Source organism: Phocoena sinus, chromosome 2, assembly GCF_008692025.1.
Source record: "Phocoena sinus isolate mPhoSin1 chromosome 2, mPhoSin1.pri, whole genome shotgun sequence".
Taxonomy (NCBI): domain Eukaryota; kingdom Metazoa; phylum Chordata; class Mammalia; order Artiodactyla; family Phocoenidae; genus Phocoena; species Phocoena sinus.
Window position 1 is genome coordinate 33,552,987 of NC_045764.1, and position 13,741 is coordinate 33,566,727.

General features: G+C 54.7%; 1 protein-coding gene across 5 annotated transcripts in view; it reads left to right on the forward strand.

The window, feature by feature from the left end:
* ARNT2 (aryl hydrocarbon receptor nuclear translocator 2) overlaps window positions 1-13,741 on the forward strand; it is a 198,852-nt gene that overhangs the window by 157,636 nt on the left and 27,475 nt on the right. For all 5 annotated transcript variants that reach the window (XM_032622321.1, XM_032622323.1, XM_032622325.1 and 2 more), the window contains 2 exons: window positions 2,617-2,768; window positions 12,813-12,885. In XM_032622321.1, the coding sequence (XP_032478212.1) occupies window positions 2,617-2,768; window positions 12,813-12,885 (225 nt within the window). The remainder of the gene's footprint in view (window positions 1-2,616; window positions 2,769-12,812; window positions 12,886-13,741) is intronic.

A 13,741-nucleotide genomic window follows, 5' to 3' on the forward strand; every position in this document is an offset into this window, starting at 1 on the left:
AATCACTTATAGGGGGCATTTCTTCCCGTTTCCTTTGTCCAGTCACCTTGCTTTGCCCGGTTCTGAGTCCGTATTTGATTTATCTCAGGGTCCTCCCATGTGTGCACGCACCTCTTAGCCAAGGTGGATTCTAGTGAAGAGGCCTACGGGTAGGTTGACATCACCTACTACGGGGTGGCTCCCCTTTCCTTTTTGACCTCCAAGGAGCCTTTCTGCGCGTGTGTAGTCGGGAAGGTCTCCTTGACTTCGAGGATGAGGAATATGTGGTCTTTTATCTCTTATCTGGGCGGGGCCCAGCTCGTCTCTCACTCCTGCAATTTTGGAGTGTCTGCCCACAGCGGGGCAAACTCCAGCTGCTGAGCCTGGGACCCATCTATCTCCTGCCTCAATCTTACGTTTCTGTAGTGGTATTTGCTCTCTCTGAGTTACAGTTACCCATGCACCTGCCCTGCCTGTGCTAGGTGAGAAGCTCTGTGGGGACAAGTGTTCTGTCTCAGCTATAGTGATTCAAGAAGAGACAAGGGGCACAGGGGTCAGGTAGACCTGGGATCCCATCCTGTCTCTGCCCCTCCTTAGTCATAAGGCTTTGGCAGGATAGTTAACTCCTTTGAGGCTCAGTTTCCAGTTACACAAAATACTGCTGTGAGGACTGCGTGAGGTAACACGCACAAGGTGCTTGCCCGTCGGCCCCGAGGCGGGTGCAGGGCTGCGCTCCCTCCCCCGGCTCTTTAGCCACAGCTCCAAGGGCTCAGCTTGCACACACGCCGTGCCTTGGGAGTGTTCGTTACATGGAGTTAAAAAATTTCACACCATCTCAGGCATCCTGCTTAGAGGAAACATGAAAAGGTTCCATCCGCGAGCTTCAGAGTGTGGAAGACGTGGTCTCACGACGGGGGCGCTGCCTGTGTCCCGTGTGCTTTGTGCGGACTCAGAGGAGGACCCCTCAGAACATCGACCTGAGGGGCATGTGGCCTTGACCTCTGGCCAGCTTCCTGTTGGGGCTGTAGGCCGGCTGGCAGGCACCCCCGAGCGCCCGGCCTGGCCTCGCCCCGCGGCTATGCTTCCTCACGTGAGGTGTCAGGAAGGGTCTCCCCTCCTTGCGCTTTCAGTCTGGTTTCTTTATCACGTGGACTTTCCCACCAGGGAGCCCAGCACCCTCAGGTTTCATCTCATCCTGCTCCCCAGGGGTAGTGCAGAGAGAGGATGGCCGCCCCGGCTGCATCAGCCCAGGGCACGGGGCCAAAGATGCATCAGGTCGGCTCAGGAAATGTGCTCGAGGGGCCTGCTCTGTGCCGGGCCCTGGGCTGAGGGTGGGGGAGACTCAGTGACCGAGGGGTCCCTGCCCCCACACTGGCTACTGACGTCCAACCTGGAATAAAGCACAAGTGCCTCCCCGACCCCTAGGACCAGGTCCCCATTCTCATCTCTGGTCACACTATGGTCTGCAGTAGGGCCGGCCCGCTGCCCAGTGCCTGGGGCCTTCCCATCCTGAAGGCCAGGAGGGGGCGCTCCGGTTTGCCTTGCTTTGTCCTGGGTGCATGAGCACAGCCAGGCCCAGACGCACCAGCCATCTGTGTCCTTTCTCCTCACGCTCCTGCTTCAGCCAAGAACTGCCCCTGAGAACTGCCGCTTTCTGCGCCTGCGCCCGCCCGCCTCCGCACCTCTGGGTTTCTGTGTGTGATAGATCGTGTGTGTCTGCACAGAGCAGGAAAGCCAGCCGTGCGTCCGCTGAAACACACTTGTGGTTTGGAAGCAAGATCTTGGTTCCTGTCCCAGCTTTTCCACCAAAGTTGTCCAATCTTGGGCAACTTATTTTATTTCTGTGACACTCAGCGTTATCCTCTGTAAATAGTAAAGCCCACCTCACCTAGTTCTTGTGAGGGTTTACATTTGGAAGTATTCTGGAAACCATACTGCAACATAAAGGTAATCGCAGAGGGACTTCCCTGGCAGTCCAGTGATTAAGACTCCACGCTTCCACCGCAGGGAGCACGGGTTCAATCCCTGGTCAGGGAACCAAGATCCTTCGTGCCACACAGCACGGCCAAAAAAAAAAAAAAGGGCAATAATAGATACATGCATACAAAGAGATAATGCATAGAAATTAGTTATTTTACTTTATCTCCTCCCAGAGAGTATATTTAATCCAATCTACAATGTTAAACAGAGGTTAAGAATTTCTTAATGAGAGGTATGACTAAATAAACCCATGAATACAATGTCACGACATAGCTGAGTATGAGAGCCTTACTTCACGGGAGCACTGTCACCAAACCCAGAGCGCCCTAGCAGCCAAGGCAAAAAGGGAAACCCTCCAGCTTGCAGAGTTCTCGTGATCTGATTTGTAAACGCTGAAACGTTCTGATATCAAATGGGCATTGACTAGTTGGTTTCTCACACGGTGGCGACAGAACAACCTAAATGCAGTGCCCTGCCTCACGGGGGAAGTGGACAGAGGGCTCCCGTCAGGTGACCGCTCTCTCCCACCCCCACCCTCCCTCCGTGCCTGTCTTTGGCTACGATGCTCCTGTCCTGAGCTCCCGCTGGCTGCCTCCCCCTCCTCTGTCTGGCACCATCCTTCCTCCCGCTGACTTCCTTCTCCAAATGTTTGCTCAGGTGGTGAAGCTGAAAGGCCAAGTGCTGTCGGTCATGTATCGATTCCGCACCAAGAACCGGGAGTGGGTGTTAATCCGCACCAGCAGCTTCACCTTCCAGAACCCCTATTCTGATGAGATCGAGTACATCATCTGCACCAACACCAATGTCAAGTACGTACCTTCCCCTCCCGGGACCCCCTTCTCAATTCCCTCCTGAGGTGTGAGACCCCAGCGCTGAGCGATGACCCCCATGGCCCTCCCGCTCCGTCAGCACAGTCGGTTCGAGGTGCTCTGGTTTCCCATGCTGTTTTCTCTGCAGAGCCCAGCAGGGCAGAGCTGGGGGCTTCCTCGTGCCCCCTTCCTCGTGCCTCTGCCGTGTACCTGCCGCCTGACCTGGTTTCGTGGTCCTGCTGCCGGGGGCAGAGGAGTGAGGCTGAGCCTCTTGGCAGCGCTAGGGTGTCGGGGCAGGCGGCGTGGGGGTGGGCGCCCCCGGGACACGTGGTCTCTCTTCTGCCTGATCACTGACGCAGTCCTCCCAAGATCTTTGCTGGCGTCACCACCGCTGTGTCCCATGCATGTTAACACACAGACCCGAGCTCCGGTCTTGGCCCCCCTGACTTCCCAGCCATGTGATCTTGACTGCTGTGTCCCCTCATTCCTCACGTGTGGAAGGGGTGATAACACCTCCCTCTCAGGTTCCTGTGAGGATTAGATGAGGTCCGGCTCCTAGATACAGACGGGTCATGCCTCCTCTCCGGACTTCCTCTCGAGGAAATAGAAGTCCAGAGAACCAACAGGAACAAAGGCAAAATGATGTTTAGGTGTGTGGCAGGAATTGTAGCCTTCAGGGGCATGCGATGAGCTGACTGGTGAAACTGTCACCGTGGCTCCCCGTACCGGTCAGTGCACTGCCGTCCTCCACTTTCCCAGGTCCGATACTGAGTCCGTGGAGTCTGTTCCCACCCTGGCCACCTCCCATCCTCATCTGCTAACAGCCCCCCCGGGCACTGATGCCTCCGGGCACTCACTGTGACCTCCTGGCCTCCCTCAGGGCTCTCCATTGCCATATCCCAGCTCCCTGGGTTTGGGGGTTCCCATCTGGGTCCCACAAAGCAGCCTCCTTTCCAGGCAGCACCCTCAGTGTCTCGGCTTTGGCCCTGCTCCTGGGCCACAAGGCACAGAGCTTGACAGGTGGGTCCACACAAGATCCCTCAGAGGACAGGTGACCTGGGTTTCAATCCCAGCTCCCACCTGGGCAAGTCACCTGCTCTTTTGAAGCCTCAGTTGCTCATCTGTAAAATGGGGAGAATAACAGAACACCGCCCACCCCCACCCCCCCGCCTCGGATCCTGCGCGTAGACGGTGTGTGTGAATCGCCCTGGCGGAGTGGGCGGTGGGGTCTGCAGCAGTCAGCACCCATGCTCTGGAGGCGGCAGCAACCCCTCTGCCACCTGCCGCGGCTGCTCGGGTTTCTTGGCTTGTTGTCTACGGGCTGCCCCAGATCCGCTAAGTGCGCGCTTCCTTCGAACCCTGCGCACATCGTGTTGCCTTCCAGCGAACAGAGAAGCCAGGGCCCTCCGCGTGAACCTCTCCCTGTTCACGTGGGGGTCTGTCTCCATCCCCTCCACTCCTGCTCTGCTGGCTTCTCCCTCCAGGGCCAAGCCCTCCATTTGCTTTCTAGCTCCCAGCGCATCCTCTGTCTCCCGTGGCCCCTGGGTTCTCGTCCAGTCCCGCCACAGCCTCCCTCCCAGGCCCTCGCCTAGCCACGTGTCTTCCTGATCTTGGAAAAACCCTGTCTTGCCAATCCTCCTTGCTTTCCTCCCACCTGGCCCTGCCACCTGTCTGTACTGGAGCCCCCTCACCATGCATCTCTTCTTGACCCCCGAGAGCCTGGCTGTGGCACCCAGCTCTGCTAACTTGCTTTCCCAGCAGCCACCAGGGACCCCATCAATAACTCGTTCTCACTGGTCATTCTTCCCAGACTGTCTGGCCAACTCCTCTTTTTGTCTTTTTCTTTTTTTATTATAATATAAATTAATTTATATATTTATTTATTTTGGGCTGCATTGGGTCTTTGTTGCTGTGTGTGGGCTTTCTCTAGTTGCGGCGAGCAGGGGCTGCTCTTTGTTGCGGTGCACGGGCTTCTCATTGTCGTGGCTCTCCTTGTTGCAGAGCGCAGGCTCTAGGCGCATGGGCTCCACAGTTGTGGCTCGTGGGCTCTAGAGCGCAGGCTCAGTAGTTGTGGCACATAGGCTCAGTAGCTGTGGCTCGTGGGCTCTAGAGCGCAGGCTCAGTAGTTGTGGCACATAGGCTCAGTAGCTGTGGCTCGCGGGCTCTAGAGCGCAGGCTCAGGAGTTGTGGCGCATGGACTCAGTAGTTGTGGCTTGCGGGCTCTAGAGCACAGGCTCAGAAGTTGTGGCGCATGGGCTTCGTTGCTCTGTGGCATGTGGGATCTTCCCGCACCAGGGCTCGAACCCGTGTCCCCTGCATTGGCAGGCGGATTCTTAACCACTGCGCCACCAGGGAAGTCCCGACTCCTCTTTCTTTACATCTTATCCCTCGGCTTACTTGATTCGGATTCTTCTTACACCTCCACATTCTAGTCAGGGCTTTGCTGGTGGTGAGAATAACAGGAGGAAACATAGCTGTAGGTCCAGGTAGGCAAAAAGATAATGCTGTTATGTTTTACTAACTGACTTTGTCTAGTCACTGCTTGGTAAACTCAGTCAAATGGAGGGGTTTTTGCTTCTCCCACGTCCCCCGACCTGGGCAGGAGAGGGAGCCGAGCGGCACCTGCTAGTGCCAGGCCTATGTCCCGCCCTGGCCTTGGGGAAAATGGTGAATCTCAAGAAACAGGAGGAAGAGTCAGACGGGCAGGGCTCAGGATCCCATGGCTCCTTCTTCATTCCACAGAGGGGATGTGGAGGTGAGACACAGGCCTGACCTCCAGGAGCTCCTAGGATGAAGGTAACAGGTGTGCTCATTGACCTGGAGCCAGGGACGGGCAGTGGGAGCCCCGGGGGACGAGGCTGAAGTGGGCGAGAGAGCAACAGACCTGCTCGGCATCTGTTCAAGCCACAGCTCACCTGCAGGCTCCCCCTGCCTGTCCCGGCCTCTCTCCAGCCCCGCCAGCTGCCTGTACCCGAAGCCGTGGAAACGGGCAGGCTGGCCACGCATTCTGTGCCGCGGGCACTCTCCTAGAACGTTCACCCCTTTTTTTTTTGCGGTACGCGGGCCTCTCACTGTTGTGGCCTCTCCCGTCGCGGAGCACAGGCTCCGGACACGCAGGCTCAGCGGCCATGGCTCACGGGCCCAGCCGCTCCGCGGCATGTGGGATCTTCCCGGACCGGGGCACGAACCCGTGTCCCCTGCATCGGCAGGCGGACTCTCAACCGTTGCGCCACCAGGGAAGCCCCCACCCTCTTGATGCCCACCTGTTGACTGGCTCTTAGCGCAAGGTGCCTCCTGCTACGATCCTGTCCCTCTTCTCTTCCATTCATCCCTGCCTGCCTCCCTGCCCCACGCCCGCCGCGTGTGTGGTGCCTGATGTCTGTGGCTTGCTGCGAGAGAACCTCTGAGGGTGTGGCAGGAACAGCCCACCTGTCACTGAACCTGCTCAAGTGCGGGCCTCCCTCTGCAGTGGAGAGCATGGTCCCAGGCTGGGCACCGGGCAGAGTCCTCTAGACTTAGGGCAGAAGAACAGACTGAAGCTCCCTTTTTTGGGGTTTTGGTAGTTTTACCTTTTTCACCGTTCATTCACTTCTAACATGAATACAAGCTTCAGCCATCACGGTCGCGTGCCTTGTTGCAACTCAGTTCAACGCAGTGGGTAGTCACTGAGCACTGTGCCAGGCGTCCAGTAAACTCAGGACGCCTCTGTTCTGGTCTCTGCACCACCACCACCCCGCCTCCCCGGAAGGCTCCCATCACGTGGAGAGCGTGAGAAGTAGGCAGCAGGAGGGAGGGACAGGTAAAAACGCCATCACGAGGGCACAGGGGAGACAGAGAATTCACGCTTCCACACAGGGCCTCCGAGAAAGCATCCCCAGCAGGTAGCGGTGCAGCGGAGCCTGGAAGGAAAGTGAAGCCCTTCCTCCTAAAAGCAGTCACAGGCAGAGGTTTTGATTATTTCCTGGAAGTCAGACATCGTTGACAAAACAGAACATTCTGTCCCTGGGGGTGTCCCTACATCTCTTCTCCGGACGATTGCTCCTGGCAGCTCACTGAGGTTAGATGGGGTGATGATGTCCCTCGGCACATGGCCTCACACCAGAGGCCTGAACTATTGTCTGCTGGACCAAAAGGTCTTCAGTGGGTAAAGATGGTAGGAAATGTTTACTGTGGACAGTAGAGGGCAGTGACAACTGTCACGAGAACCGTCCGCCCTGCTTCACATTTGTGGCTAAACGTCGCCAGCAGTAGGCAGACTTGTTACGCAGAGGTCCTTACATGCTCTGTGCTGGCAGGGCCGGGGGCGGGGGTGGGGGGGGAGGCAGTGGGTGGAGTTGCAAACCCAGTTGCATTCAGTCAGGAGCATTGAAAAGAAACTCCCCAGGGAAATGGAGTGTTAATGGTCAGCATTTGAAGCTGCTGAGAAGAAGGCCTCTTTGTCACCCTTGCCTATTTTCCTGGTACGTTGATGGAGGAAAATGGAGCGAAATGCAGAAAACACAGACTCCCATTTCACACACTGGTGGCACAACTTTGAAACGTGCCCACGTCTTAGGGTCTAGTGATCGACACTGTTTCAGGTAGACAAGCCGTGGGCGTCTTGGTGCAGGAGTCATTCGCACGGCCCAGGGGCTGTGCTTTCCTTCGCGGGGACGGAAGGCAGCCCTTTGCCTCTGCTGGGTGTGAGCCCTGTTTGTGCCACAGCCCCTTGCAAAGTCACTGTGGGTCTTCATAACCACAGCTGTGTGTTGTGCCTGTGTGTGTGTGTCCTTGAAACTCCACCACGCCCGTAGTCACGGTGGGCGTCTCAGGGCCCGCCGTCCAACCCCACGTCTTCAGGGACGGCTGTCTCGGGCCCAGCCCCGCTGGCCGGTAGTTGGCAGGATGTGGGAGCAGGGAGTAAAAGGAAGCAAAGAAGACCTACAAGGAAGGTGTCACTCCTGGTCTCTGCAGAACTTAGAGAAGGGGAAGGGGCCAAAACACCCTGTCACCAAGCCCCATCCTGGCACTTGTCTTGGGTCCTGCCCCCTCATCCACCTGCAACAGACAACCTGGCAGAGAACCGGCCCCCAGGTTCCATCTGGGGTGCTCTCTGGCCCTCCTTCTCCTCCTCTGCCCCTTCTCCGATGACCCCATCCAGGCCTTTGCCATCTCCTGGGTGAGCATCCGTCCTCCTTCCTGACCGGTTCCTCCTGCCTTCCATCCGGCCCCAGACGCCATCTCTCTAAAACCGCACTCACACTGCACCCTGTCCCTGATCAGAACAGTTCCAAAGCCCTTGACAGGCACCCAGAGTCCTTCACAATGGGCATGCAGACGGCGCTCAGTCAATGGTGGGTATTATTCGCCTCGCTCTGGTCAGCTGAGCTTGCCCAGCCCCTAGATGTCTCCAAGCTGGATTCCGGTTCCACCCAGGGGTGCGATCACACGCTGTCCCCGAATGCCCCCCTAATGGCTGGTTGCTCGCTTACTCAGGCTGAGTAAAAGCCTCCATTCTGGGAGCGTCAGAGATAAATAGACAGCGTCTGCCCGACATCCTGCGCCTTCCCGTGCAGGGAGGCCACACGGACAGGAAGCCTGGGCTTGATGCGTCTGGCTTCTAACCATCAGCTCTAGTCCCCCAGCTAGTGGGCAGGGGCCAGGGGGCAGCGGTCGGGGGCAGTGGCAGCCCGGTTCCCTCAGGTCCCTCCCGTGCACTGTCAGTCAGCTTGCAGCCGAGCTGCCGTTTGTCTCCCTCTCTGGAATTTGCAAGCACACCAAGGTTTATTTTTATTCCGTTGCCGTGAAATGTCCGAGAAAGCTCCTTTGGCTTCTTCTCAGGATGGGGCGGCCTGCAGGTCAGCATTTCTTCCCCATGCACTCGGCTACGGAAGCGGAAACCAAAGGCCAGGACAGAGAATCTGATGTCCGGACCACAGGGGGAGCGAGGTTAGGATCCTTGGGATTTGCCAGCCAAGGCTGAGACTTTATTTTCCTTCTACGGTGAAGGTTGCTTTCTGTGGTCTCAAAGCCCCCGGAAGCAACAGAGCTGAGAACAAACTCCCATCGTAACACCTCAGGCCCTGACCACACTTCTGTGCAAATTATAAGCCCATCTTCCCTGCATCGCAGACCAGCCCCAGGGTACACAGCAGGGTGAGTGGAGAGGTCTGGGTTTCTGCCCTGTTCACCCCACGGCCGGGCCCCAGGCACAGCAGCACAACTGCCCACTCACCAAGATTCTGTGCTTGGACTGGACACCAAGGCTGAGCCACAAGGTAGGAGTGGTCATTATTTCTTGGAAAAATGCTTGTGGGTTGAAGGTTGGGCCCTGGGAAACTTGTGAAAGGAAGAAAGGGTGGTCCACGGATTCCCGCCACGAAGGAGAGTTCACTGCTCCAAAAATCCCAAAGCACAGGTCTTTTTTTTCTCTCCCACCTGGTGGCTCAAGGTGGTGTCCTGTGGGGCCCACAGCTCTGGAATGGGAGGCGTGACGTGATGTTTCCTGTTACACCTGTGGGACAGAATGCGGGGTCTGCAACCAGACGGACTTGGCTTTGAGTCCTGTGTGCACCACACAGAACTGTGTCACTGAGCCTCAGTTTCTTTATCTGTAAAATGGGACTTTTGCAGAGATGTGAAAACAGTAGCGAAGTACTGGCTCTGGGTACTACACTCAGATTTTAGAGGCCCTGCAAATGAAAGGTGAGGGTGCCCTCAAGATGTAAATCAAAATAAAAGAAAACAAAACTGTCAAGTAAGAATAAGAAAATATAGAAAGTTGTGATTTTTCTATTGATGATTATATCGATTCTTTAAAATGTTTTTGAAATACCCGTTTTTTTGAAAATTATTTTTAGTGCTCCTGTCTCCTGGTGTTACAAGCATAGGCTTAGACTGCCTGGTGGGCAATCTCAGGAAGCTGGTTTTATTGTTAACCTTTTCCCTGGGCTCTCACACCAAGGTGGGAAGACATACTGTGTGCTCAGATAGAACCTCATTCTTCCCGTGTCGTGGCCTTAACGTACCGCAGTTGCTCGCCACCTTGTCTGTTTTCCTCTGGAGGTTGTCAGCTCCCCAGGGGCAGAGACCACATAGGTTCTGAATCATCACCCTCTCTCCAGTGCCTGGCACAGAGCTTGGCGTAGGTATTTCAGCGCACTTCACTGAAGACATGGCTCACCCGGGCTTAGTTCCAAATAAACTATTCACTGGGTCCTCCAGCTGGGGTCCTTTTCTAGGATGTCTTCCCTTACAGGGGACACACACGCCAGGGGCACCAAGTGAAAGGCACGGCTGGAGGAGTGAATAGTGTTCGGACCGTACATCTCTGAATGCTGAGAAAAAGAGTTGAGAAGCACAATTCAGGTTCTTTTGTGTTTCTCCAGGGCAGAATTGGAACTCAAACTGGGAGTTGTAGGAAGGTAGATTTGGGCTGTTTTGGGGACAGGCTTTTTATATTGTTTCTGTCTACAAATGGAGCAGGCTGCCTCGGAAAGTAGCGAGCTCCCCAGGACAGCGGCGGTCGGGCAGAGACTGGCCAGTGGCCCATCTGAGATGATGTATCAGTACTAGGGACTGCTCCAGCTGGGGAGCTGGGGACCAGATCCCCTCTGTTCATTCCGTTCCTAGTTGCTGAGAATAGTCAGGAAAAGGAATGCTTCCGCACTTGATGTTAGAAAGTCTCTTCGTTCTCGGTCTTCACCACCTACCAGCCTGGCGGTTGTGTTGACGTTCGTGTTTGCCCTTTGAGACCTTGTTTCCACACTCTGCCCTGTTATGTGCCCGGGAAGGGCCAACGTTGAACTCTATGGACAGGAACGAGAGGGTTTCCAGTTGTCCGGCCAGTGGAGGGACAGGCTGCAGACAGCGGGGTGAGAGGAGGCCGGCCACCTCCCAAGGCGAGCGGAGGCTGCATCCATCATCAGGCAGCTGATTCCTGCCGGCTCCCCCTGCCCCTTCAGCCCAGGGGGAGGTTGGGCTTCCCCCCACTGCTGCTAGCCCAGGGGTTCTTCAGTATCCAAGCCGAGTCTCCCTTACCACTGTCCCACACCTGCCAAGTAACCCCTTCCCTACACCCTCTTTGATCACCCCTTCCAAGAGCGCCATCCAGTCTCTGCAGCCCGGTAGCCTCTCTGGGCCTCAGTTTCCCCACTTGTAAAGGGAGTTTCTAAAATATCTACCTCGAGGGTTAGCTCACGGTGAGGCTAACGTGAGTTGCGTGAGTGCAGAGCCGTAGCAGAGGGCTGGGGCGGACGCACAGCGGATGCCGGCGTCTTTGCCCTCCCCCTGGCCCAACTATACCACTCCTCGGAGGGGGGCCCTCCAGATCCTGCTGATTCAGGTTGCAGTTATCCCACTGTGAGCTCGCAGTGGCCCTTCTGCAGGGACCTGCTCCCCTGACTGAGTCGGTCCACACCAGCCCACCCCTCCGTTCCTCCCCGTGGAGTGTCTAGTGAGCTCTCCGTGCACCTCACACCCCGAGTGAAGGCGGGGGGGATCTGTGAGCTGTTCCTCCAGGGGTCCTGCTACCTCCCTGTCCAGGGCGTGGCCAGGGATGAGAAAAGCTTGATGTCCAGAGATGTACAAAGGGACCCCCTAGGATCATTCTTGCCTTAAAATAGTGAAATAGTGAAAACGAAAATCTATCCAATTAATGCAAGCACTTAAGATATTTTTTTCCATGTTCCAAATCTTATTCACCCACATAGGACATAACGTTTGTAGCCATAATCATAGCGTCCGTAACATTTCGTGCTGAACTTTGTCACACACTCTTATCACACCTTCTGGTGTTTCCAGGTGGTCTTCACAGTGGCCACTGCTGGTGACCGTGGAGGATTTCCTCAGCAAATTAATATACGTAGTTTACCAAGCCACTCCCCTATTATAGCCAGCTTTGCGTGGATAGCTCTTGTTTCCTGCCCCTGAATCATCTCCTTAGCAGAAACCCCAGCAGCAGGGGGACCACCTGGAAGGGAAGGGTGTGACCCTGGCCGTACCTCCTAATGTGGTCACCGTACCGCTTTCCAAGAAGATTGCGTCCACACACGCTTCTCCTACAGAGTGTGAGCTGAGTGGTTTTAACACCAAGCCACCACACTAAGCATGTTTTTACTAACTTAGTAGGTGAAAAATTATACTTCGAGGTTATTTTAATTTGCACTTATTTTGTTTATTTTAGTGGTGAAAATATTTCCCTAATTACTTGCTTGTTGTATGTATATACATGTTATATGTATACATATTGCATATTACATATATGTCTGTGCTTGAATGGTCTGTTCATGTCCTTTAAATTGAGGCACGGGCAAGGGTGGGGGACTGATTTTTGTCAGTAATTTGCCAGTAAGATTTTGTCTGACATCCCTGTTGGTGGTTAAGGGTCATCCTGCCCCGTTTGTAGGCTCTGAGCTGCAGGACTCACTGTGCCTTGAAAGTAACCCAGTTTCCATACTTTAAAACGTCAAGCAACCATTCCCTCTAAGTAGTCTTGCGGTTTCCCAAGTCAAGCAGCCCAGTACCGTGCAGAGAGCAGAGCAAGCCGGGGCAGACGCGTGAGGTCAGATCCTGGCTCTGTCGTGTCATAGTCACTTGCTGGTCAGCCAACTGGGACAACCGCTTGGCCTCTTTTGACTTCCATCTCTTAACTTTAATGTGGGGTAAAGTAACCACTGTGAAAATTTAGCGTGAGACTTGGATGGGATGATGTCACCTCCTACCAGCTTACAGGGAAACAAGCATTGGCTGAAGCCAACAGCATCGTTGGGCTTTTCTGAATTTTGCCTTAAATGTTTTTCTCTTTTAATGTTGGTGTCTTTTACCCTGCATAAAATGAAGTCATAAATCAAAACTTATTTCCTAAATATTGGCGGCCTGCACTTGAAAGACAAGGCTTGGGGTCTTGATTTGGGACATAAAAATAATGAAATCAGTCATAACTGAGAACAGTTTAGAGACCTATCGGCCATTGCCGTCTGTGCCCTTGGGGAGCGGGGACAGTTGTGGCTCCGCCCCGTCAGCACCACTTCTGTTCTTCGTGACTGCTGACTCCTTGTTTCCCAGGCAGCTTCAGCAGCAGCAGGCGGAATTGGAGGTGCACCAGAGAGACGGGTTGTCATCCTACGACTTACCGCAGGTGAATTTCTGGAAAGCGCTTTCCCAGTTGGAACTGTCTCCAACCAAAGGACTGCGGACTAAATCTATTCCTTAGCTTGAGCCCCTCAGCTCAAGAGGTGCTGTCTCTCCCTCTACCCACCCTGCAAAAAGCATTTTGGTCCCCGGAGTGGGGCGGGGGGTCAGCTGTGACTCTTCCATGCAGAGCCGAGCCGAGCCATGAAGAGTGTAAAACAGGAAGCGCTAGGAGGCGCGGTCAGCCAGCACAGTAAGTGCCCTACATACGAACCTTCAAGCTGCGAGCTTTCAAAGATGCGAACGTGCATTCACACGTCCAGTCACGGAAGTTAGCTCACGTGTCTGGCGAACATTGTCACGTGCGTGCGTCCTCTACAAGTGACTGTGCTTTTGTGTACTTTACAGTAGAGAGTACAGTCCTACAGTATCTTTATTTCAAGCCCAGGATGTCCGGAAGCAAGTGTAAAAGCAGCAGTGATGTAGCTGGTACTAGTGTACTTTTCAAGGTACGGTACTGTACGATTAAAAAGGTCTTCTTTATGTTTTGTTTGTTTTTTATGTATTATTTGTGTGAAAAGTATGATAAACCTATTACAGTACAGTACTATAGAGCCGATTGTGTTTGTTGGGGACCTAGGCTAACTTTGTTGGACTTACAAACAAATTGGACTTAAGAACATGCTCTCAGAACAGAACTCGTTCGTATGTAGGGGACTTACTGGGACTGAGATGCAGAGGCTGTGTGGGAACTAACCCTAACCCTAAGCCAGCACGGCTTTGAACTGTGTCAGCCCTGCAGCCTCCTCGCTGCTTCTCCCGCCTTTAGTCTGAGCCGCTCTGTTCTCAGCACACTTGTCCGG